The sequence below is a fragment of the Cyrtonyx montezumae genome, unplaced genomic scaffold (genome assembly GCF_038088225.1).
Source record: "Cyrtonyx montezumae isolate F1298 unplaced genomic scaffold, pur_monq_1.0 scaffold_25, whole genome shotgun sequence".
Taxonomy (NCBI): domain Eukaryota; kingdom Metazoa; phylum Chordata; class Aves; order Galliformes; family Odontophoridae; genus Cyrtonyx; species Cyrtonyx montezumae.
In genome coordinates, this window is record NW_027071992.1 from 15,550,324 (window position 1) to 15,575,052 (window position 24,729).

The 24,729-nt window shown below is 40.0% G+C and overlaps 1 protein-coding gene across 1 annotated transcript in view; it reads left to right on the top strand.

The window, feature by feature from the left end:
• Positions 1–24,729, top strand: part of LOC136050882 (protein unc-13 homolog B-like) — a 179,898-nt gene that overhangs the window by 124,011 nt on the left and 31,158 nt on the right. The window contains exons 18-28 of the mRNA XM_065740061.1: positions 1,598–1,748; positions 2,056–2,124; positions 4,781–4,870; positions 6,313–6,447; positions 7,200–7,333; positions 8,213–8,298; positions 14,833–14,959; positions 20,129–20,225; positions 21,005–21,148; positions 21,288–21,365; positions 22,325–22,402. Coding sequence (XP_065596133.1) covers positions 1,598–1,748; positions 2,056–2,124; positions 4,781–4,870; positions 6,313–6,447; positions 7,200–7,333; positions 8,213–8,298; positions 14,833–14,959; positions 20,129–20,225; positions 21,005–21,148; positions 21,288–21,365; positions 22,325–22,402 — 1,189 coding nt within the window. The remainder of the gene's footprint in view (positions 1–1,597; positions 1,749–2,055; positions 2,125–4,780; positions 4,871–6,312; positions 6,448–7,199; positions 7,334–8,212; positions 8,299–14,832; positions 14,960–20,128; positions 20,226–21,004; positions 21,149–21,287; positions 21,366–22,324; positions 22,403–24,729) is intronic.

Below are 24,729 nucleotides of genomic sequence, written 5' to 3' on the forward strand. Positions count from 1 at the left end.
CTCATAGAAGGGCTAACCTGGAAGTTGAACCAGACAAATTAGAGCCTGCTTCAGTTCCTTGAAAATATCCAAGGTTGGAGGTTTACCACCTCTCTGAGTTCCTATGTTACTTGAGGGAAGAAATTTGAATTTGAAATTGAACCTAGAAAATCTTCCTTGGAGTTTCCTGTTCTGTAACTGCTGTATATTGCTGCTTCTTTAATTAGTCCATCTAAAAGAATTTTGGCCTGGCTCAGTTCTCTTGCTAATCCTCCCCTTTTTGCTAAGTAGTAATGACATTCATTAGGGACATTAAGTTGCTCCATAATTCTTACACCCTCTCTTCTTCAAGCTACACACACCTATTTTATTAGTCTGTCGAAATCTATTGAGTGCATGAAAGACCTTGGTTGGTACATACATATCATGTAATAAGCAAGTTAGCTTACATCCGGCCACTGTGCCCCTGGAGATTTTCAAGGCAAAGCTGGATCAAGCCCTGAGCAACCTGATCTACCTGTGCGTGTTCCTGTTCATTGCAAGGGAATTTGGACTAGATGACTAATAAAGGTCCCTTCCAACTCCTAAGGATTCTATGATTCTATTCTGTGGTCTTATTTGTCTGCAATACTGATTTGTGTGTTTCTGTAGAGTTCTCTCAGAGGGGCTTTTTGATTATAATTATTTGTAGGTTAACTAGCACCAAATCTGATTTCTGTGGGGATTTCCTTGAGAGAAAACTACATTTAGAAAAATAGTTCCCAAATTTAGTCTGGGGCTTCTGTGAGGGTTCCTAATTGAAGAACTACTTAAAACCTGCAAATGTTCCTGTCTATTGGAATGAACTTCACTTAACCACACCACATTCACAACACATTCACACCATATCAGACCTCTTAAGCTCAAATTATTTCCCCCCTTCCTCTACATCTAACAGATTTTCTTTGATTGTTTAATCATTTCACAAGCCTGAGCACTTCTGGCATAATTTTGAGATTTGCTGCAGGATGGTTCCTTGCACATTAATGAGAGCAGTTAAATGAGAAAGAAAAAAAATAAAATAAATAAAAGCCAAACAAAAGTGAGCATACTTCCTGAAGGCTGGGAGGGTTAGCGCTAAGGAATAACTTATCAGTACAGCACAGAAATAATAGTGTGTGATTTTGCTGTGGTTATATGCTTTGTAGCTGCTGCTGCCTCATGGCACCTTAGAACCTGTCTTGAGTAGCAGTAAATTATACTGATCTCTGTGTGCCAGGCTTGGCTCTTGTACCCACAGTATCACTAATGTCAAAAACTAGTGACAACTAATTGTTAAGTTGAGAAGCTGTTTTATGACATGGAAAGGGCTGTAGTAAAATGATTTTTCTTTTTTCTCCGCTCATATCTGTTGTACAGATGACATATTTTGTGAAAAACTTGAAGCAAAATGATGGAGATTGAATGAAAATGAAAAGGTGAAAACAGTTTGCAGATGTTCAGGGTGTTACCTAGAGCATTGTGGCTGTTAAAGGGACAGGAAACTTGGCTGAGAGTTGGGTTGTAGGATGCTGTATGCAGTGTCAGGAAGCACTACACAGCAGAGAAAAGAATGACTAATTGAACTGTCCTTTTGCAGGCATTTTGCATGTCTTTCCTCCAAATACATGTGCCCAGGTGTACCAGCTGTGATGAGCACCTTACTTGCCAATATCAACGCTTACTATGCGCACACAACTGCCTCCACAAACGTGTCTGCTTCAGACCGCTTTGCAGCCTCCAATTTTGGGGTATGTTTGGTGGTACAACTGGACTTTTGATATTGATAGATTTGATATAAATATTTTCTCTTGAGTCAGAGGGGTTTTGTTTGACCTCTACTTCAAAGTGAACAAAGGACGATTTTATTCTGAAGTTAAATGAACTTCAGAAGTGGTTACGCAGTATAAGAATAAATGCAAAGAACTGCATAATCTGTAGCACAGCCTCCCTCTCTCCTGAGCTGTAGCACTAATTCTCTGATATCATGCTTCTTACTGAGAATATTGATTGGACAGTGATGATATGTGATGCTTGGTGGTGTTTTTTGCTCAACAGAAAGAACGATTTGTTAAGCTACTGGACCAGCTTCATAACTCGCTTCGGATTGATCTCTCTATGTACAGGGTAAGTGAGAATAAACAAAATCTCTTTGGGTATGTTGATGGGCAGGGAGGAAATACACCATTGGGATTTTTCTATGAACTGTTGATTAGTTGTGTCTTATTGAATTGTCATGACAAGCTCAAATACACAGTTTTGTTTTCTTTTTGGATAGAATTTAAACCAAGTTCTTTCTTCAATTATACCTTCCTCTCAAGGCTTCTGGAATAATCTAAGGATTATTAACTGTCCTGGTCTCTGATACTCTCCCAGGAGCATGAGCTGAATGGATTAATTTATTTAAATTCTTATCAGCTAATTCAAGTATCATCCACAAAGGGAAAACAGACTTGTTCTCACTCATGAGGCAGAAATCATTTAGAGGACCTGCAGTCTTGTTTTTTTTTTTTTGTTTTTTTTTTTAAGTCTGGCAGACTCTCAACACTGTCCCTGACACTGCATCTATAAATTGAGATTTCAGATTGAGATTCCCAACCACCACTATACCACCCCCAATGGGGGAAGGATAGGTGTCAAGTGGTGGCACTGGCCTATCAGGTTTCTTAACTCTACTCCAGAGCCAACATAGTTTTACAACAGGTTTGTGATTTGACTTTTTTCTAGATTCCTTGCTAGGTAATTTTAAGTAGTGACTAGCTCGTGGAAAAAAAACAAATATGGTGGCAAAATGTGAGCTTTGATTTTTGTGTATTTATGTAAAAATAGACAAAAGGGAAACAAGAACAGACTAATATGAGAACTGCATTAGTAAGATGAGCAAAAAGGACAGAAAGGGCAAAGCATGAAAGAAGATAAAAGGAATGTTGTGTAATGAGATATTCTGAAATTACATTACTAGTAAGAAAAGATGCAAAGAGTTCACTGACTCACTGAGAAGCAAAGGGAAAACAACAGGAAGCTGTAGTAGTGATACCTTTTCATTTGCTTGGTCTTCAATAGAAGCTGCTTTCAGATCATTAATGATCTAAACCTTGGACAAACAAGTAAGGACCAGGAAAGATTTGTTCACTTTAAATGATTTAGATATTTCCTAGTTGGCAGTGCATTTAGACAGCAATTGGCATAAGCAATCTGAGCCCTCTTAGTGATTATTTTAAGACCCCTACAAGGCAAGTTAGGTTCTGGAAGGAAAAGGTACTGCATGCAGCTTCAAGAGAAGGAACAGCCATTTACAGCTTAAATTGCCCATATTAAGTCTCCCTTCTGTGTGTTGATTCAAGATATTTGGAAACACTTAAAAGTAAAGAATGAGAAACCAATGAACATCCACACTGGATTCGTCAAAAAGAAAGTGTCAAATCAGTATAATTTCTTTCCAGGGTGGAGTGGTAGGCTTTGAGAGCAAGAGTGGAGAGGTGTAGCCATCACAAGAGTAGCTCCAAGTCACTCTTGGCATAATTATTTTAAGAAGTTTTTCATAAGCAAGTGCAGTTATTCTGTGCATTTCAGGTTTTTTTTTTTCTGTTGATTCATTGCTAGCTGACATAAACATAGAGGAAGTTGAAATTCAAAATAGATATTACATTTTACTGATAATATTCCTAATCAAGATCATGCATTCATTTATCAACAGTCATTCAACGTTTTGTGATTAAATCTTGATTTTGGTAAATACATTGAGTGCCAGAAAGAGGTGATGTGTAGACAACTTAACTGTATGAGGAGTACTGTCTAGTAATAACATCTACAATAAACTCTAAGGAACATTGATTTACTTGCACTGGTTTAATGAACTAAACCAATACTGTGTTACTGGGCCATATTTTCTGTTGCCTTTACTATTGAAGCATGACTAGTCACATCTTTTTGAGTAGAAGAACATGAAGAGCATGAACTCTGTTAAAGTTTGGGGAAGGAAAGAATTGAAATCTGTGAGAAAGCACAATGCCTGAGGTCAGAAAGGGAACAACAGTTTCTTGAAAAACAAAGCTTGGTGCAAGCAGCATGTGCATGGTGCATATATCTATATATGTAATATATGTATGCATATATGTGTGCACACACATCATCTGAAAGGACAGTGAGACTTCTAATATCAGTTTAACTCAAAGAGTTGAAGGAGAAAACAGTGGTTACAGAGAGCGGGTTGGTGGGGATAATATGGAAAGCAAATGCTTCAGAGCAACAGAAGAACAGGTTGATGTGTGCTTGTCTTGGTGGATTGGATCTTATAGGCAACTGAGTGGTTATGTTGTCTTCCTATAATGAAAAATTTTCACTTTTCAATCAAGTTTATTTCTATGGAGAGGTTGCAAATATTCCGCATCTCTTAGTGTTTCAGAAGAAAAGACAAACCAAGCGGTAAGTGCAGAAAGCAAAGGACCTCTGTAAGCAACCTCAGCAGTAGTTCTGGAGCTGATGGTGGCAAGAGTGTTGTTCACTGCTTGCTCCTTCTGCCACCAAGGAGATATCTCTTGCTGCAGAAGGTTGCCAGTGTCCTGGCATCCACAGACTTCACAATCATATGAGAAGCAATTTAATTAAGCAAACATATGAGCTCTTGCAGCAAAAAGGCCATATTTACTGAACATTGTTTTGACTGGTAAAAGCTTCTCAAGCAGGAAATGTTTCCAAGACACTTTCCTTATTTAGAACATGCTTGAAGCTTTGCATGGATCAGACTGTGCTTTCCAACAGGATTTCCTTTTCTTGTCGACAGAATAACTTCCCAGCCAGCAGCCGTGAAAGGCTGCAGGACCTGAAATCTACAGTGGATTTGCTGACCAGCATTACCTTTTTCAGGATGAAGGTAATGTTATATGTGGGGGTGGGAATGGAATCTCTGCAGTTCCTGCTGCAGGAGTTGTTTTCTAATTTTTAAATCGTTTTTTAAATGCTATTGTGCTTTGAACAATTAAGGGCCACGGCCATTTAATAAACGTGCACAATACTTCACTCTGTTTTGCTTCATGAAGATGAGAGCTGTATTTTCCCTGGAGTTCTTGAGTTGTAAATTTGACATGTTAATTTTGAAAAAAGTGGGAGGATGAGAGAAGAGAGAAGAAAAATAAGAATTGCCTTCAGAAAAATAATTTACTTCTGTTAATAGCATTATGAAGCTTTTCCTATTAACTGTCTATGGCATTTATTGGTCACAACCATTTCTTCATGTCTTTTATCAAATAAATATTTTTAGAAGTATTTCTTGAGGGGTAAGATACTGAAATGGTGTAGTATTTCCCAGTAGAGATCTGTGAGAAGATATCCTGTGTGTTAATGTGCTGCTTGTGTAGCAACATGTAATGAGAACATTTTTAACTTTTGACTTTTGCTTCTAAGCTTTGTTTTAACTAGTGTAGCAGTTAGCACGCCTCCTAGTAATTTCTGTCCTATCAAAGGCAAACCAAGTTTCTCATGTGAGCTATTTGAGTAAGTGCTTATAATTCTATTGCAAGCTCTTTGTTAAATAATGTTTTAGAACTTTCAGAATGAACTTTTGATTCAGACTCAGACCTACAGTGAAAGTTTAGTCTGTAGAAATACCCCGATGAGCTTAGAGGCAGTGAAAATATCAAAATTGTCTCACAGTATAATTTTATTCACAAGGTGATGCCTCTTGCAGTTTTAAAGTAACCCTGCAGTGTTTTTCTAATGTGTTGTAACAATGAAGTAATAAAAAGCTCTGTTGCTGCAAGAGGGGGAAGTGTATCAGCTGGCAAGTCAGGTAGGATTAAGGTATAATTTAATATGCAGTAATACCAGTGGTTGAAGACACCCTTGAAGTACTGTATTTAAAAGCATACAAATGTTTATTCTTCAGCATGGCTTTCCAGATTAGGTGTATTTTCCTCTGATAGTCTGTTACCTGTCCCTCCATTCATTAAAAAGATTGCTTGACAGCTCTATAGCAAAATCCTATAAGTTTAGCAGAAATTGTGTTGACTTAGTTCAAAGTATACACATTAAGCAATGTGATTCTTTTAATCAGAAGAATATTCTTTGACATGTCGAATCCCTCTTACAGTCCAGATGATCCTGAGGAACCGTAAGTGCTGTCACTCCTGTTTTGTATCTGGGGAGGCAAGCCAAAGAGACAGGGCACACTTGTTCATTGATTCTTTCAGGTCACAGACAGTGCATGCCTCTGGAAGCAGGTTTGCTGATTTCTGGGTAGCTCCCAGACTGGTGATTTGTTCTTTCCCAGTTCTACTTATGAACAATATTTTGACTCTTTTTGTTGTCTCTGTGCAGGTGCAAGAGCTTCAGAGTCCACCCCGAGCAAGCCAGGTAGTGAAGGACTGCGTAAAAGCTTGCCTCAACTCCACGTATGAGTACATTTTCAACAACTGTCATGAGCTGTACAGTCGCGAGTACCAGACAGATCCTGTGAGTAGCTAATAAGTAGGCAAAAATGCCTACCTAAAATAATTGTGCTAATTGATATAAAAAGCTAACATAAACAAGAATGCACAGAACATGTAATCAATTAATGAGCACTAACAAGTAAGTGGAAGACGATGAATTATTTTATACTAATTACACTACAGTTTGTTTTCCCAGTCTCAGCATCTTTGTTTCTTGAGCAGATATTTTTGAATGGAAGGTTTGATGCAACTTTGAGCAGACTGATCAAGCAGATTGTCTCTAGCTTAGATAAACCTCAAACAGTGAAGTTTTACACTGTTTTCTGTCACCCAGCATTCTGCGTTGGCCTTAGGATACATCTGTAGACCCAGCTTTCAAATCTGTAAGAGCTGTGCTGGCCACTCTATGGTGATGCATATAGAATATGTCAACGTGGATATAGTCATCAACCCAAGGAATTAAAATGGAAGTATTTGGAACAAGCTTAGATGTCTCAGCAGGTCTTTTGGAACTTGACTTTCTATTGCCATGGTAAATGACAAAAGGGAGATTACCTAGAATTGAGAACCCTGGTAAGCAATGTAGTTTGGCATGTTGCTATATTTTCTATTAGACAAAACAAATTGCCAGCGGACATTAATAACTGTAAACTCTTCAAAAAAAGGTGCTCGTAATTACAGTTTGGTGTTTGTGAGGAGCAAGGTGATCTGCATTTGTCAGCTTTTTCTTCACGCTTTAAATTTACACCAGTTTTCCAATGACTTCCTTCACAGAACAAAAATCAGGATCTTCCTCCTGAGGAGCAGGGTCCCAGTATCAGGAACTTGGATTTCTGGCCTAAACTCATCACTTTGATAGTTTCCATCATAGAGGAGGACAAGAATTCTTATACCCCAGTACTGAATCAGTAAGAATCTTCAATGTCCTTTATGCCTAATTCTCGTCTCTCTGTGTGCTCTGCTTTATGTTATACTGCTTTCTGTCTCTTCTCTCATTTGTGGATTTATAGAAGTACTTATCTTGCCTGTCTGTCTTTCTGTATTATTTGTCTCTGTCTATATAAATAACACTTTTTGATTGCGATGGAAGAGTTTCAAAAGGTTCAGTTACGATGGCGTTCGAACACAAACACCCTGATTATTACAATCCTGAACTCAGGGAGGCACCTGAAAATGGGGTGAGAGTTCTTTTGTTGTTGTTTTTTATATTTTCCCCTGGATGCACATTAATGCAGACAGAGGTGCCATGGTGATAGTACCTTACTTTGTTATTTAGGAACATGGTGCTCTGTGCTGCACTGGGACATTGCATTGGGTGGGGTTGGTACATTGCAAAGCATTTGGAACTGCTTTGTTTATCTGTTGGATGCTTCTCCAACAATCCCACAGGACACGGATGAAGGTTTCTGACAAAGTATTATCCACAAAAGGTTAGATACACCCTAGATATCATCAATTTAACATGGCAAGAATACCTGATTACTGTGCATAGTAACCAAATAGTGCATAGAGATCATATTCCCAAAATCACTGGAGATGTCTGTTCTGGGAGAGACATCCAAGGGTGGATTTCTTGACTTGAAAAGAATCTCAACAGCAGTGTTATTTTCGGACTGGTTCATCTTTGTGATGCAGTTGAGTCCATGATCTCTAAAATCCACCTGGTGATTTGTTTGGGTGAAGGAAAAGCCTGTTGAGATTTTCATCTTGTAGTTTACTCCAGAGCTGAATACAGAAGAACCCTTTGCTTGAATACATGCTAAAGCCTTTCCCAAATGTCCCCTCAGGTTTCCTCAGGAACTTACTGTTGGTAAGATCAGCGCAGAGGTGATGTGGAGTCTTTTTGCCCAGGATATGAAATATGCCATGGAAGGTAAGACAGTTTGTCGTGGCTGCCAGCTGACTTGCTGCTGGCTTCCTGCTCCTTTTGAAAGTGTTTTAAACACATGAGTAGCACCACTATTTGGAGCAGAGATTTTTAATGTTTCAGTCTTGGACAACTGCTTTGTGGCTGAGAATTGAAACTGAAAACTGTGTGAAAAGCTGCATGGTCATGGCTGACACTCATGTGTCAGGCTATATTGCAAGCTGTTTATTGTCATCTCAGCTGCTTTGAAATCAGAATTTCACTTTGACCTGAGGATATGATGGCTAAGATCAGCAGCTGGTTATTTCTGCAGTGTACAATGACAGAAAGGATCGAAGAAGTAGCCAGGCTCTATCTTGTGTAGACTGACTGTGTTCCTGGTAAAATTGTGCTGCTAGAACTAATCCTCCTGCAGACAACCCTCGTTTTCAAGAAATCTTTGCATAATTCCATCACATACACATTAAAAGAGGAATTTTACTGTTTCTGAACATAGGGTAGGCACACAGTGCATAACTCCCAGAAAGAAATTCCACCACTTGCAGTATTCTAATGGCTTATTACAATTTCTGAACTTGGCTAAATCAGTTTGCAAAGTGCTAGCTCTAGGCTTGACTACAGCAGACTGCAGATCTAGATGAATAGTTCTTTCTTTTGTTGGGAGTTTTTGATATGTGCCTGCACCCCACAGTGTCTTCCTCCTGTGAGACTGTGTTGATGTAAGAGCAGATATCAGAAGGAAGGGACCAAGACCTTTTGCATTAAGTTGTCACTTCTGTAATGTCAGTCACTGCTAGCACATGCATTAGAGATCAGGCAATTACAATTATTTCATGTTTGCTTTCTCTAGAAACTGTTAGTTCCAGCAAACAATTTAGGCCTCCTTTTCCATTTTGTTCTCGTTGTCCCCATATGTTGAAAGTATCCTATCTTCCTTTGCCGGTAACCATAAGAATTGTAATTCCTTAAATCTGGATGTTGTCTGCTTTTCCTAAGATTCCCTTCCCCTGTTGCATTCAAAACGCAGCTGGAAAAGATTACTGATTGCATGTGTGAATCTGACTGAATTTTTTCCCTTTTGAATGGCTCTATTTGATTGCCAGTGTCCAGGCTAAAGGATGATGGTTAGATTTGCAGTCTTCAGCTCATCTCTGCCATTTTTCAATTTGAGTCACCAGTTTAACTGCACCTAGTATTTTATAGTCCTGTATTTACCAGCTCAAGGTGTAATCCCTGGTTACATTCTGGTGTGCTCTGAAATCTGCATCAAGTGTTTGACAAAAAGCTAATCAGTTTTGCTAAGATAGGTGCAAATGAACCCAGAGTATAATACGTGTTCCTTACTTTCTTCATGGTGTTTCCCTGTGTCCTGTTCCTAAGTTCTGGATAACATGAGCTCATTCACCTCAGCAAGTGGTAAGTTCGTGATTCTTGGTGGAGTACTTAGTTGTGAGTAGGCAAAGACTTTTGACACCTCGGACCTTAGCCCTTTGGATGTAGTTGCTAATATTAGCCTTAGTGTCCTTTAGTTTTATGTCAGTGATTTGCAGGTCTGCCAAGAAGACTCAGAAGACTGTATGGCTGCTGCTGCTGCTGAAATGGAGGATATGTGCTGCTTAAGAGACTTTTTCTCCATGGGTGACAGCTAAGCATGCCTCTTCCAGCTGGAGCTCACCTCCTGTACACTGAGCAGTCTGTGCTGGATAGTGTAGAAATGCTGATGTACAGAAGAAGTGGATGGCACTGCTCTGTGTTGTTAGTGGGCAGCATACTGTAGGAGGGGGGAGGAAGACCTTTAGTTAGATACAGGCCCTAGTCTGAGTTAGTACTGTTTTGTGGGGGTTTTTTTCTGTATATTTCTATCACTGAATCTATAGCCTTGTGGGAAGGGCATCAGCTTTCAGCGAGCTGTGTGGGAGATTTCTATAATGCACTGCTTAGGGGCTTCAGAAGAGGAAGTCTTGCTAATTTAGGGGTTCTGCAGCATGCCCCCTTTGGGGACCTTCTGAAGTCTAGAATTGCTAATGTGCAAAGGATTCAAATCACATGAGCAAAACACCTGTTTTCTGTTTAAAAAGATGTTCTGGAACCAGTAGCACCAGTCAGCGTGTTAGCATGCTGAAGGGCATGTGCACTGTAGGCCTGCCTTTTGCCTTCATGTCTCCTAAGGACACTCTGGTACTGAGACACAGCAGAATCTCCAGGGTCTAACAGGTCTGTTTTTTGTTTCCCCAAAACTAGTGACAGTATAGTGCACTGTAAATAGGAGACCTGGCTCTTCCATAATTACTAGTGAGGGTAGTACAGAAAGCACAAATTTCCCAAGAGAAGAGGGATTCTGTTCTTCCTCTACTAGGAAGATATTAAATGATAGTAATAGAAAGCTGATGTCAATTTTTAACAACATTTCATCTTATTTTGGGCACATCAGCATTAGAAGAGTTGTAAATTGGAAGCATCTCTCATATGAAGAGAGAGTAAGTAGACTTGGCAGGCAAGGTTGTAATAAATCATCCTGCCACAGTCTCACTTGTTAATGAGGGGAGGTGGATCAAGTGCACACACAGATGCTATCTGTCTAGTATTATCACTTCAACAGACTCGGGACCTATCAGAGTTTCTTTGTAGGAGCTCGTGAGTACATATTAGAAATTAACAGAAGGAAGGTGGGTTGACGACTAAGAAAAAGATCCACAAAGGGCAATTTGCTGGTCTGTGGATTATGAATGTGGTGGAAGTCCTGTTCTCTGCCTCAAAAATAGAACTGCATCATACTGGAGAGAGCACTGCTGGGAAGCAATTCCCAATTAATACCATAATAGCATGGCCTCAGTGACCTTAAAACCTCTTCTCTTGAGGAAACTGAAGATGAAATCTGCTGAAGAAATGAGAGAGGTCTTTCCGTAGTCTGCTGGGGAGAGAACACAGCAATTGCTGCAAAATATCTGTGCAGTGTTCCAGCGTTGCTGCTGCTAAGCTCTTTAAAAGCCAGCAGGTTATAGAGCAGAAGAAATGCTAGGAGTGCTGACTCCTGTGCTCTTCATTTCTTCTAAAACGTGTTTCAAACTGAGGATCTGAAATACAGGTTTATTTGGGTAAAAGATGTAATTTTACAAAGTATACCTCTGACTGATGTTTCCATGCTGTCTTCAAGTGCTTAAATGTATCCCTTTACAAAGAGAGAGGTGATCAAAACTATCCAGTGACGAAGACAGATGGTACAAACTGTTGGGAATGTGTGAGTTTGGGGTCATGTCATTCTCTTTGTTCTCCTGTGGGTTTGAGTTGTTATAGCTCACTTTCGTCTTTTCTGTCACAAGCCCCACCCTGCTTTCGCATACGTAAAGTTCTCTTTTATGGTGGTAAGAGTTTTCCTTTCTTTTACTATTCTGTATATTTGTTCACTGCTTCCGGTCCTCTCCTTCAGTGCATAGATGGCTAAGTAGCTGTCCTTGGGTTTATGCTTCTGTGGTTGCTTTGCATCTTTCTGCAGCTTAGCAGTGTTTGGAATGTCCTACCTCAAGAAAAATGTGTATCAGGAAAAGCCTTGAATTAATTGCTTCTAGTGTAGTTCCCAATGTTGGTGCAACAGGCCTGATTTGTATAATTTTTACGTTTTTTACCTTTTTACTTACAACCCCAGTTGCTCCCATTGCATACACACAGTTGCATACACATGGTCATGCTTGACAGGTAGCATCTTGACCAGGAGAATTTCAGAAAAGAGCTGCTGGTGGTCATCTTTACTTGTTACATGAGCGATGTGAAAAGCAGAGGGCTCAAAGTCTTCCTAAAAGCATTGAATAAATGCAGAGAGCATGTCACAGGGAATCTGTGGTTTTGGCCTAATGAGTTAAAGCTCCGTACCCACTGTTTTGCACTGTAGTGGTGTGATTCATACTTCAATTGCAAGTGCTTCTGGCTTCTGTCTGAATTACACTTTGGAAGGTGGTAGTTCTCTACAGGTTCTTTGGGACTGACTTGGAGGAAGCTGTACCCCATCACAAAGTGTAGCCAGCCTGAGTCAGACCTTCCCTCTGCAAGAGCAGCTCTGTCCCTGTGAGGGAACAGCTCCTGTGCCTATCAAAGTTAATGAAGTTATAATTGTCCATTGATTTCCTCACCCTTTCAGGGAGTCAAGCAGGTACAGTTATTGCTCTGTTCATTTCCTGTTACAGAACTGCAAAGTGAGCTTAGCATTTTCTTCTGCAGCTGCTTGTGAGAGAAATTAATGCTTCAGACACTGAGTGAAGGATATTCTTCCTTAATGCTCAAGAAAGAAGTTAGATTTGTTTAGGAAAAAGCTTGCATACATTTTCCTCAGCTTCCAGTAAAAGCAAATTCACTGTGGAGAGTAATGGATCACAGTATATGTGAAGTAGCACATCTAAAATCATTAAATCATTTTTCTATAAACCATCTCGCCAGGGGTTATGTATACCAGGTATTACACATTTGAAAATCTTTAAAAACAAAGACTGTTTTTTTTTTTGAGATTTTATCTTTGTGGATCTGCTGAAAGTGAATCAGAAGAATTAGAAGGAAATCTGTATTATGGTGTTAAAGGGATTTGCAGGCAGCTCACTGGAGAATTCCGTTGCTTTGGGAGTTGACAGAGCTTGTAGAATAATTATGCATGAGAATTTCTTTGGCTTTTGTATTTCAAGTTGGATAATTCATAATTTATTTGGCCTTTCTTCTTATTTGTGTTATGGAGGCTTCAAAAGAAATGTGGAAGATTTTTTAATGTTTTGGTGTAGTTGCACAAATTCATATTTTCATGAAAATAAATGATGTTAAAGATGAACTTATCCCTGAGGTAGCTGCTTAGGAAGCTGCCACCATGTTACATCATGAAGGTATAACTTCTGCTGATAAATGTCTTTAGTGTGCATTGCTCCCATGTGTATATACTGATGCTTGTATCAAAGTACCAGATTTAAGCCATTTGAAGTTAAGAGAGAGACCTGCACTTCTTAATGCAGTTAGATCCTGTTTATACATTATCAGCAGTGATTCCCTTCAAGATCACGTACCCACACAAAGAACTGCCAAGCTGCCTGTAAGTAAGTACATGGGGGATGGCTTGGGAAAAAGCATGGGGATGCTTTTGGGAGAACTTAACAAGCAGGATAAAAATGGGACTTGTGGGCTGATCAAAGGTAGGAGTCAACAGCTGAAAGATGGTAGTGTCGATGTAGGCTGTGAAGGTCCTTGAGGGCAAAGATGTGGAGCTTGTGTTTCTTGAGAGAGAGAATGGTGAGCTGTGGTCCATGGAGACTGTCTGTGAAATACAAGTCTGAATATGGCAAGTGCTTCTGTAGTTTAAGAGATGAATTGCACTGTGGAAGTATGTGTGTTATGCAGGGAGGGACTGTTGTCCAAACATAACGTGTGTGAGAGGACCTAAGGCCACCGTCAAGAGGAAGAAGCTCAGCTCATGCAGGTAGATGTATATGGGTTGCTTCAGTGGGTTGCACTTAGAAGGGCAGTACATGTTAAAAAGCAATTCTGTTCTGAAAGAGAAGGGTCATGAACTTCTCCAGAAGGAGATCAGAGAAGCTTCCAGCTCTTGAGTAGTTTCTTGTGTGCTAAAGACCTAAGAATGGAAGCTGCTGTGCTTCCTGCAGTTCACATGGTGATGAGATGTTTCAGGCACAGTCTTTGTGCAGACAGTAGAGGATAAGTTTAAATAATAATAGTTAATTTAGACCAAGCTGATGGTGAGAATTTGTTTGTACAAGCTTTCAAGGAGATGCAAGGCAATGAAATAGCATGCTGTTACTGTCCAGGAAGCTTTCTGTGATACCAGAGAACAATCTATGGCCATACTGCAGGTATGAAGTGGAGTATTTTTGGGTACATGTGGTGTTGGAAAGGAGAAGGCCTTTCATAACACCTCTCCTTGCACCACTGGGAATTCAGCTCTTGATAAAGTTGCTATCAAATTGGCTCTAATTACCACTGACTTCATGTCTACCACTTCTCAGTGTCATATTGGAGGGTAGATGAACGTGGGGGAGGATTTCAGTATTTTGTGAAAATACTTGTGTAGAATTTCACAACTTGTCTGGACTTCCTTGTGATTGATATTGTCTAACCCTAAATAACTTAATTCTTTCTATTACTGCCTCTCAGAGAATGTAGTTTAATATATTTGTATTTCATTTGTTTATATTCAAGAATGAACAGATTCGCTCTTCCAGATTTATTTCCTGCATAATTGAAATCTGGACTGTCACATGTTGAATGGAAAGGCCGTAGAAGACTGCTCTCTTTTTATTGCCTTGACAACCAAAAAGTCTTCAACAAAAGGATGTATTAATAGGCACCATAGAAACAGGCTTCAGAGCCCCACTGGTCAACCACTGAGAACCCCTGTTCTCTGCCAAAATCCTATGCTGTGAACATTTTATGTCTCTGTAGGTGCATCATCCTGAAGACTGCTGCATACTGCTGACATGTTTCATAAAACCTTTCTGTCCCTGATGCAATGATAATGGTAAATTTAGACCTAAATGCCTTTTTCCTTCCTAACAGAGCATGAGAAACACAGACTGTGTAAGAGTGCGGACTATATGAATTTACACTTCAAAGTGAAGTGGCTGTACAACGAATATGTTCGTGATCTGCCTGCCTTCAAGGGAAATGTGCCTGAATATCCAGCGTGAGTATGCTGTGTCTCCTATAGTAAATCCCCAATATACCTCTTCCTCAGTTATCCTTAGGGGAGGCTGTTGGTTCTCCTATGGCTGCCTGTATATAAATATACCATTTATTCATTACTTTTTCTATGTTTATGTGCATCTTTTTTCCCTCTGTTGTTCTGTGCCCTTGTCCCTTAAACAAATCAATACCTTATTGGGCATCCTCTTCCTAGATTTCTCAAAAGATTCAGCAGTAGTAAGGACTCTCTTTTAAGCCATTTTGTATTTATGATGTTGATTCTTTAACAGCAGACTTCCGGACAGATGCTTATGTTCTTGTGTTAGTAGATACAGATTTATCTTTACTGTATGTAAGTCTACTTCTGTGTGTAAATGTGTTACATAAACACACACACACCAGGATTTGTAAGTAATGGTAGTGTTTTCGGTTTTTTGTAATACTGGGTGGTTTAGTTGGAAACATGTAAGCTGTTATTCTTAAGCTCTAAGCAATTGCTCACAAGCTCCATTTAACTTTAAAAGAGAGGCAGTAGATTTCAAGCCTGAAGAAAATTTAAGCCTTAAAAGTTGTGTGATCAACCCAGAAAGAGTACTGTAGCTGCAGGTTTTCCCCAGCCTAAAGCAGAAGCAGGTGGGTTGTTTCTGACCAATGTTTGTCTAACTGGTTTTCAGAGTCTTGCAGTGATGGTTATTCCACATCTTACTGTTATCCCTCCTCTGTTTTTTGGGGGTTTAACACACACCATGTTCTCCCCTCCAAACCTTTCATGCTTCCATTGGAGGTTTTTTTATCCTTTCCTCCTAGCCTGGATGTGCAGATCAATTTTCTCCTCTTTTATGAGTCACCAACACTTCTCATGTCCTTTCTCCATCTTCTGCCTATTCTCATTTTTTCCTATCCTTCCTTGTAAGTGAGATTTACTCACACCTTTTCATCTTGTCTGTGTCTATACGTAAAACACCTAGACTTAGACACTGATGTTTCTTCTAGACCTTGCCTTGTCTTGCAGACATTACTGTTGCTTTCCCACACTAGTATGTTAGCAGCCTTTTTTTCTTTTCTTTCTTCACTGATACACTGACCAGTGATGTTTCCAGTTGGCCACAGGCCAAGCCCTCAATAGCATCCTACCTTGCTTTTCTTCCCATCTTTACAGCTGTCCAAATGCAGCACTTTGCACTTGCCACTCTTGAAAAAACATCTTGCTTGGACTGTTTCCAGTTTGGCATTTTGAATCCTCTTTTCATCCTCCACTGCACACAGTGCCTTGAGCCTGGCATTATCTGTATGCTAATAAGACTTGAGGCAGTTGGTGTAATTGGCTGGCTTGGGCTGTGGGTCTCACTTAGCAAATCAGTTCAGTGAGAGGCATTAATTCAGTGAATAGGGTGCTGGAGTAGCAGTCTCGGAAGCCTGGTTCCCTTTGTGCCTCTGAGTCAGCGCAGTCCTAGGCAAGCCATCACATTTTCTTAATCTCTTTTTTCTCCTGTGTAATCAGGATAATGATGTTCAGTTTTGTTTGCAGTCTTCTGCAGAATTGTTCTGTTCTGCTGACTTTTGTATACATGAGCACTGGAGCTCATGTACTTGTGCAGACACTGCCTTCCCTTATTACCTCACACTCATGTTTTAGTACACTAGCCATGTTATCAGGCACAAGAGTTGTTTATTTCAACAGTGGCCTTCCTTTGATTTGTAATATACCCTTCATATCAGTTACAGCAACCCTTTGATTTGCTTTACCACAAATATTTTTGGTCTTTACAGAATCCCAGAATGGCTGGGATTGGAAGAGACCAGTGGGTCCATCTGATCCAAACCCTGCTCAAGCAGGGACACCCAGAACAGGGTGCCCAGCCCCGTGACCAGACAGCTTCTGAAATTTTCCAATGAGAAGGTCCCTCAGCCTCTCTGGGCAACCTGCTCCAGTACTCCATGATACATGTAATAAAGAAGTGCTTAGTTAAGTTTCCTTAAACAAAGGAGTCCATGCGTCAGGTATCCCAGTCAGTAACTCAGGTTGATATGAATTGCCTCAGTCCAAAGAATAGTACTGGTTATCCAAAAACCTGCATTGCTTGTTAAAACTTAAACAAAACCACATTTTTTATATCCTTGCGATATTATTAAAGAAATTATTTGAAATCCTGCCTGCCTTCTTGTCTTTGCACTTGCCAGTGCCCACTGAAAGTTCACTGAGTACTCCATATGCATCAGCAGAGAAAACGAACAAGTTTAATTCACCTGTGAGGTGTGAGTCTGCAGCCACCAGGCTCATGGCCAAACCGTAATTGCAGCCTTTTGTGTTACATTACTATTGTGCAACCAGCAGGCAAACTTTCATTTAGTCACAAAGCACTCCGTCTCCATGCAGACAGAACTGAGGGGTTTTCTATGCAAACATTGTTTGGAGAGGTTGGCTGTACAATCTCCAGTCATGCTGTGCTGGCCCCTGCAAGCACAGAATGTGATTAAAGCACCACGAGCCTCTGCCCTGTGTCCTAGTGTGTGAGTCATTACGGGGTTTGCTCCTAAATCAATAATTGAAGCAGGCAAGAGGAAGAAGATATTTGCTATTTAACAACATTTTGGAGCTATTTTTGCATGAAATTGAATTATTTTTATTAGTTTCTGTGGTAGATTATTCTGAATTTCTTTCTGGATACATTGCCTCTGTGGTCCCCAGAGTCCCTCCTCACTCACTCTGCAGTCCAGGAACTGATAGTTAGAGATTATTAGCCTAAGATAACTCTAGGTTTGTGTTACACCTCAGAGCACATTTGGGCTCTGAATGTGCCCAGGGACCAGAAGTGTTTATTAGAAGATTTATAACTGTTGTGTTTTACTACCAGCCTAAAAAGGGCAAAGCTGGGACTGAATTTACAAATGTAGGTGCAGAATTTTCTGACCTAACCTATGTGATTCGTTCTGTGCTTGAGCATTCACATTAAACCTCTTTCTGGAGATAAAACTTTTTATTTTTTAATTTTTTTTTAATTTTTCCCCTCCAAAACACTCAGACATACAGTACCTTTTCTTCACCACCTTTATCTGGACAATTTGGTAAGACAGTCAATATTTGTGCAGTTCCCATTGGAAAGTTGGTACCCATAAAAACGTACAGCAGCCCTTTCTTATGGATATGGTGCAGTGACCAAGGGTGAATGGTGGTCAGGAAGTGGTTCCATTTCTCAGAAGCAAAATGGTGGTTTCTGCCACACAAGTAATCCTCTCTGTATGTTGAGCTGTGTGATGTGTGAATCAGCAACTGTCTCAGAGCTCTGAAAGTGGTGAAAGATGTGTTCTTGATTCCTTTTAAACTGACCAGTTCTCTTCAAAGGATTGTCTGTACCTTCAAAGTGTACACTATTGGAATTAAAAGCTGAACGTTGTAAGCATAAGAAAAGTGCAGTAAGCTCTCACATACACTGACTTTTAGAGGCTTAAACAGCCATTTAAAAGGAAGTTTTTGAGAGGATGGGAAGCCCATATATCTGACAACATTGCACTGCTGCTGTCTGCATTAAATAGGGCTGCGTGGACAGGTTGCTGTTGGCATTTAACACTGTCAGTTACAATTTCCAGTATTAGCATTGATGTGCCTTATATTTCAAAGTGTAGAGAGTACTTAAAGCTATTTAATATGCTGTGCTTGTGAATTTGCTCTTGATCTCCTCATGTCTGGCACATGCTTTCATGTTCTTTTCAAACTCGGCCCATGATTAGCACAATCTGTATGAAAACGGCAGTTTGTTTCAAGGAGGTTTTGCTCTGTGAAGCTCATAATATCTTTTTTGTATAGACTGAAATCATACATGGGCACTTTTCCCCCTTATTTGTGAAGACTGTTTAGTAATACTGGAAATTAAGATTTGTTTCAGCTGTAGTGAGTTGGCAGTTGCATGCTGTCTGTCCTTTGCAAACATTTAAGCAAAGCCCTAAATGCTATGTTGTTGCTTAAATGCAGACAAGAAAAGTCCTTCCCCCTGAACTATTTGGGTAAGTCCAGCAGAGCAGAGACTAGAGAGATGGCCAACTCTAAACCCATTGCTGAAGTCACCTTGCACCTTCTCAATCCGTTGATACTATTTTAACCAAGATTGTGTGAAAACCCCTTGTTCAGTGGGATCTGTAGCTCCAGATACCACTTTGTGTAAAGCTTATACCTGAGACTCTGCTGTTTCAATAGATTCTTGGATTGTGGTCCAACATTTAGCTTACATTCCCAAGTGAGGAGAGGGTTCAGACAAACATTACTGCCCTACTTCAGAAGCTGCCTGCTTGGGGGACCCAACCCTGCTCCAAGGCTGTCAGTCCAACGCTTTTGTATGAACCAATTTGTTTGTCTTTAAAGTAAAAACAATGAAAAGCTGCTAATAGGGCTGACTAGGGCTTTCTGCAAGCCCTGGAAGATGTGCCATTACTACCACTTAGATGTACTCTGAAATACTTTCACAGGGCAGGCCAAGAAATAGGAGGATGTTCTAGAGATGGTTTGGGGAAGAACATTTCTAGCTTTGATTCTCCCTCATGGCACTCAAGAAATACATCTGTATCTGCAGAAAATAGATAGAGCCCTGGAGAGGAGAGTTTCCTTCACTTCGTACTCATTTGTGTCTCTTGTGTGAAGGATGGCATGCCCCAAATGGGTGGTAGGACAGTGTGTTTCTTTGTTGGCACACACAGGTGGTGGGTACAGACATCTTCCTTGTCCTGTATGGCACATGGGTGAAAGGAGAATAAAATGAAATGAAAGTATCCTGAGATGATAAAAAATTGAAGAAGTTGTTCGTGAGAAAGAGTACCAAGAAAGAAGAAAGATAGATGAAAAGAATGTAGAAGCAGCAGTCTGAAGAGGCTGGACTGTCTTCTGCTGGACTAGTCCAGGTAGTTTGTATAGAAATAAGAGTGTTTTGGGGATCTTTAACTATGCACAGATAACAATTTTCTGACAACTAACAGTGCCAAGTTTTCTCAGTGCTTGCAGAAATGACACCTCTGACAGTAAGTTTGGAGGGCAAGGAAGGGAAAGGACTATTCTGAGGGCATTTCGTTCATTTAAACACTTAACTAGATGCTGCAGGGAAAGGCATGTCCCTGGGGTGAGTTATGGTTGGAATGGTCTTCTTCTTTCTACAGCTTACTGTTTCTCCTGTTCCTTCTGCAGATGGTTTGAGCAGTTTGTGATGCAGTGGCTGGATGAAAATGAAGATGTTTCCTTAGAGTTCCTGCATGGTGCTCTGGAGAGAGATAAGAAAGATGGGGTACGTAAGTTTCCCTGTGTGGAGGATTCAGTGCTGCATACTTGAGTGCCCAGAACCAAATAACACTGTAAATTCAGCTGTTATTCAAATGGAGGATGCAGCCTTTTTTGCCTGCTGAACAACTGGGGAAACTTGTTGATCATGGGACTTTTATACAAGATGTTTAAAAGCAAGATGTATTTCATTCATTTAAGGGTTTTTTGGGTTGTTTTTTTTTTTTTCTGGTTAATCTGTCTAACAGTGGATTGTTATTCTCTCTTCTCTTAGTGCTTGTGAGATATATAGTTCAAAAATAATGCACGTTGCACGTGCTTAGTCATGCAGTGAGGATGTAACCTGAATCCACAGACAAAGAATTTTAGTTTGCCGAATATTCCCACTGGAGAACAAGAGCCTTCCAGTTTTAGTGACTGCTGGCTCTGTAGACTGTGATGCTGACATAAACATTTCCTTTATATCTTAAGAAAATGTAAAAGAACTCTTTGTTTTCTCTTTCTTCCCTTGTTAACTGACAGGCAAGCCATGCATTGCAGAATCATGCTATGTTTCCTTAATGCTTGTCTTGGCACTGTTGATGGATGACAGTGTGCTGTGGCCCTAACATAGTTGTCTGTTTTGCTTCTCTAGTCCTTTTCAAGAGCTTCTGACTAATTCTGAGGAGTTAGTGGGTTTTGGTATAGTTGTCTTGCATCCAGTACTGCAAATGATGGAGACTTGCATGAAATTGGTTTATTTTGGATCTTTTCATTTGAGAATGATTCTTGGTATTTCTCTTTTAGTTCCAGCAAACATCTGAGCACGCTCTATTCTCTTGCTCAGTGGTGGATGTCTTCACCCAACTCAATCAGAGCTTTGAGATCATTAAGAAGTTGGAGTGCCCAGACCCTGTCATTGTTGCTCATTATAATAGGAGGTTTGCTAAGGTAATACCCTCAACATCCAGCTGTTTGTCTGCCCTTAGCGGATGCAAAACAGTATTGTCTTTGGGTTTTATTTTATTTCCTGAGGATCCCCTGTGTTGCTTAGAGGACAAGTAACAGGATGCACACCTTGTCTTTGCAGACTATTGGGAAAGTGCTGATGCAGTATGCTGACATCCTCTCCAAGAGCTTCCAGTCTTACTGTTCCAAGGAGAAACTGGTGAGTCCTACTGGATTTCACATCCATTCAAGGGAATCACATAATGGTTCTGATTAAAAAGAATTCTTGCCTGGTACTTGACATTGTATCATTACTTTTATCCTAAACACTTGTGGACTGAGTTCTGGTTTGGCTTTAAAATAAAATGGGGTTGTGAAGGTGATCAGCAGAGTCACTTTAACTACTACTCTTCCTATCTGAGTCATCCTATCTGAGGTGATTAAAAATAAAAGGGAAAATGGAACAAGTCACTCCCCAGATTTGGTACAGAGAAGCACTTATGGTTTACGGCTGTATCCATCTAATTGTCTTGCTGTGCAATCCTGAATTAAGTGAAATTCAGGCTATTAAATAAACAAACAGCAAAAAAAAAGCAGCTACTTGTCAACCCTGAGTCTGTCCCGTGTTGTTATTTCTACCTTATGCACCTATAGTGGGAATGTAACTGCAGAGGACAGGGGTATTGCTCAGGCTCCCTTGACTGTTGCTCTAAGGCTTGTATTGGCAGAACCCAACTATGCTTCAAAGTAGCTCTGGCTGACAGTTTCCCTTCCAGGCTTTACACCATTCAAGATGGTACAGTGCAGCATTAAGAGGCTGAAAGCAATACAGCTTGGACTCTAGTAGAGCTTGGCAGGAGATGCAGAGGGAGTCAAACATTTTCCTGAGAGGGACTTTTATCAGCTTGTTCTGTTTGCAATAAAGCTAAGAGGAAAAATACAAAGGTGAAGAACTCTCTGATCTGGGGTTTCTGGAACTAACCATCTCATTTCAAGCTGGAGAAGAAATCCTTTTATTAGGATTGAGTACTGAAAATTTTGCTGCTTTCCCTCTTATTTCATCATGAGAATCTAAGCTCTGGTGGCACCTGAGGGTGGGTGCTGTAGCACAAACCATACCATTACTGAAAATATGTTGGCAGCCATAGCCATGACAGTCACCTGCTTTTGTCCCACCAGCCCTGCATCCTGATGAATAATGTCCAGCAGCTGAGAGTGCAGCTAGAGAAGATGTTTGAAGCTATGGGTGGTAAAGAGGTAAGAGCACTAAGAGACTGAGCATTATTCATTCCTACTGTGCTGCTAGTTAGGTTATTTGCATCATACTGGTACTTGCAGGATGTAGTCATAAGGAGAGCCCTGTGACACCTGGCACTTTAGCAAGTGTGAGGGGGACAGCCGTGCCTGAAGACTCTAAATCTTTTATTTAATGCAGGAGCAAATGTTTCAGGGTACAGAGCAGCACGGAGGAGGAAAGAACAGGGTATGTACTGTGCTCAAGTGGGCTAAATGTGGGCATGGCTGGTGTTTTCACAACTCTAAAGACAGATATATCTGAGAACTGTTGACTTCAAGTCCTTTCATGTGGCATATCTATGTGGGATGTACCTTTGGCTTTAAATGTCCAGTATCTTAATATATTGCAGGCAGACAAATATATGAGTTCTATATTCATGCTATGTTGGATACTCAGATGTGTCCATGAATGTAAAGATCTTCCTTAGTTTTTGTTCTTTGTTTTTGGGCAGCCATTTTTACAGAAATAAGACTTTTCTCTCCTAAGTCACTGTTTCTGTTATGATGTAATGAGTGTTGTTTTTGTTTTTGTTTTCTTTTTCATTGCTTTTCAAGACTCAGGAAGATGAAGAAAAAGCTGCTGATTCTGATGTTAGGAAAAAAATAGTTTTCAAAGCCTAAGTGCATTTTCTTTGGTTGTGTTGTGGTAGAACTTGTGCTATGACCTGTATGCCAAGAGGGAAGTTCACTTTGCGGGCAGCTCAGTTTTTGCTTGCATGCTGTTTCAAATCTCTCTGGTGTTTAGTGGCAGAATTCTATGAAGTGGCAAAAATCTCAGTAAAAGGATTTAACCCATGGTGCAAGGGAAACTGCTTTAATTTCTTTCACATGTGATCTCAACAATCTTAATTTCTTAGCTCTATATCAAGAAATAAAATTACATGCTCCTCTCTGTAATAAACCTGAAAACTAAATGCTTTTTTCTTCAGGAAAAAATAATTTTCTGATTTAATGTTCATGAAGTGATTTCTAATATTTTCATTTATATGCACTTCATTTCCCTTAAGTTATCAATTTGTGACTTTTTCTGTGGTGCTAGCTATCAAATAGGGTTTCCTTATAATTCAAATTGAAAATACCCCCTGACACCATGACAAATCATGTCTTTGAATGAGAGAATGGTGTCTAATGAGAACTGGGTACTTTTACCTAGCCAAGGCCTCTTCATTTTGCCCTTTAAAATCCTCACTGGGGGCTAGTTATGGTGGAACAGAGGTTTTCAACCCATTATTTCCCCTGCTCTGTGGACCTGGATGAAAAAAAATAGAAACTCCAAATGTGAGTGATAAAATGTATAGGATGAAACCTGACAAACGTGCTAGGAAGCTGTTTTTTGGAAGTGGTCTTTCCTTCTCCCTTTCAGATGCTGCTTTCCACTTCATTAGGCTGCCACTGATCACCAGAAGCACCTTTATGCTGCGTTAGGTGCCTGAATTGTTTGCTTTCCTTAGGGATTTTCCTTGTGGTGATTGTGTAGTGCTTTGCGTCTTGAGTTGAAATCTGCCAGATTCTTTGTTTTGATGGAGTAAACAAATCTATAGTTGCAGTAGTCCTTTTTCTGATGCAGGCTGACCCCAGCCAAGTAAGTGTCAACTGGTGGAACAACTACTTTGGAAAGGGAACATGTGAACAAGCATGCTGTTGTTTTCTTCAGGGCTCACCTGTAGGCACTCTGCATTGTAATGGCATAACATGAAGCAGAAGTGCTCCCTCAGTACCATTTCATGAAATTTGGATCCTGAGTGCAGTACCTTCCTTCTCTTTTCTTTTTTTCCCCCAGAGTGAAGGAATATTATTTTTTACCTCACTTCTCATACTCTTTCAAACTTGGAAGATAAAAAATTGCAAAAATTGTTTTTTGGTTTAATGTGTGATATTGTGTGATTCTGGAGTATTGCCAGTTGGAAAGGTAAGGACATCAGTACCATAGAGGGCTCTTTGCAGAATGTCACTCTTTTTCTCTGCTTGAGATCCCAAGGAACATACACACATATTTTTAGTTCATAAGAAGAAGCATCTTATATGGCTTCTAGCATTTATAATTAATATTTTATTTCCTATCTGAGATCTGTTGATCTCACAGGATCAGAACAGCTTCAGTGTGGCTTAGAGGCCTTCCACAGATTCCTGATGCAGGTTTTGGAAAGGCAGAATTTATGGAGTTACAGTTTGCTTAAAAAGCTTAGTGGGCAGTGGAATTGTGAATGAGTGCTGGGCAGAAACTGTATATAATTGTACATAAATAAAATTTGAAACTGGATTGCTCTTTGTTAAAATGGCCTGTATAG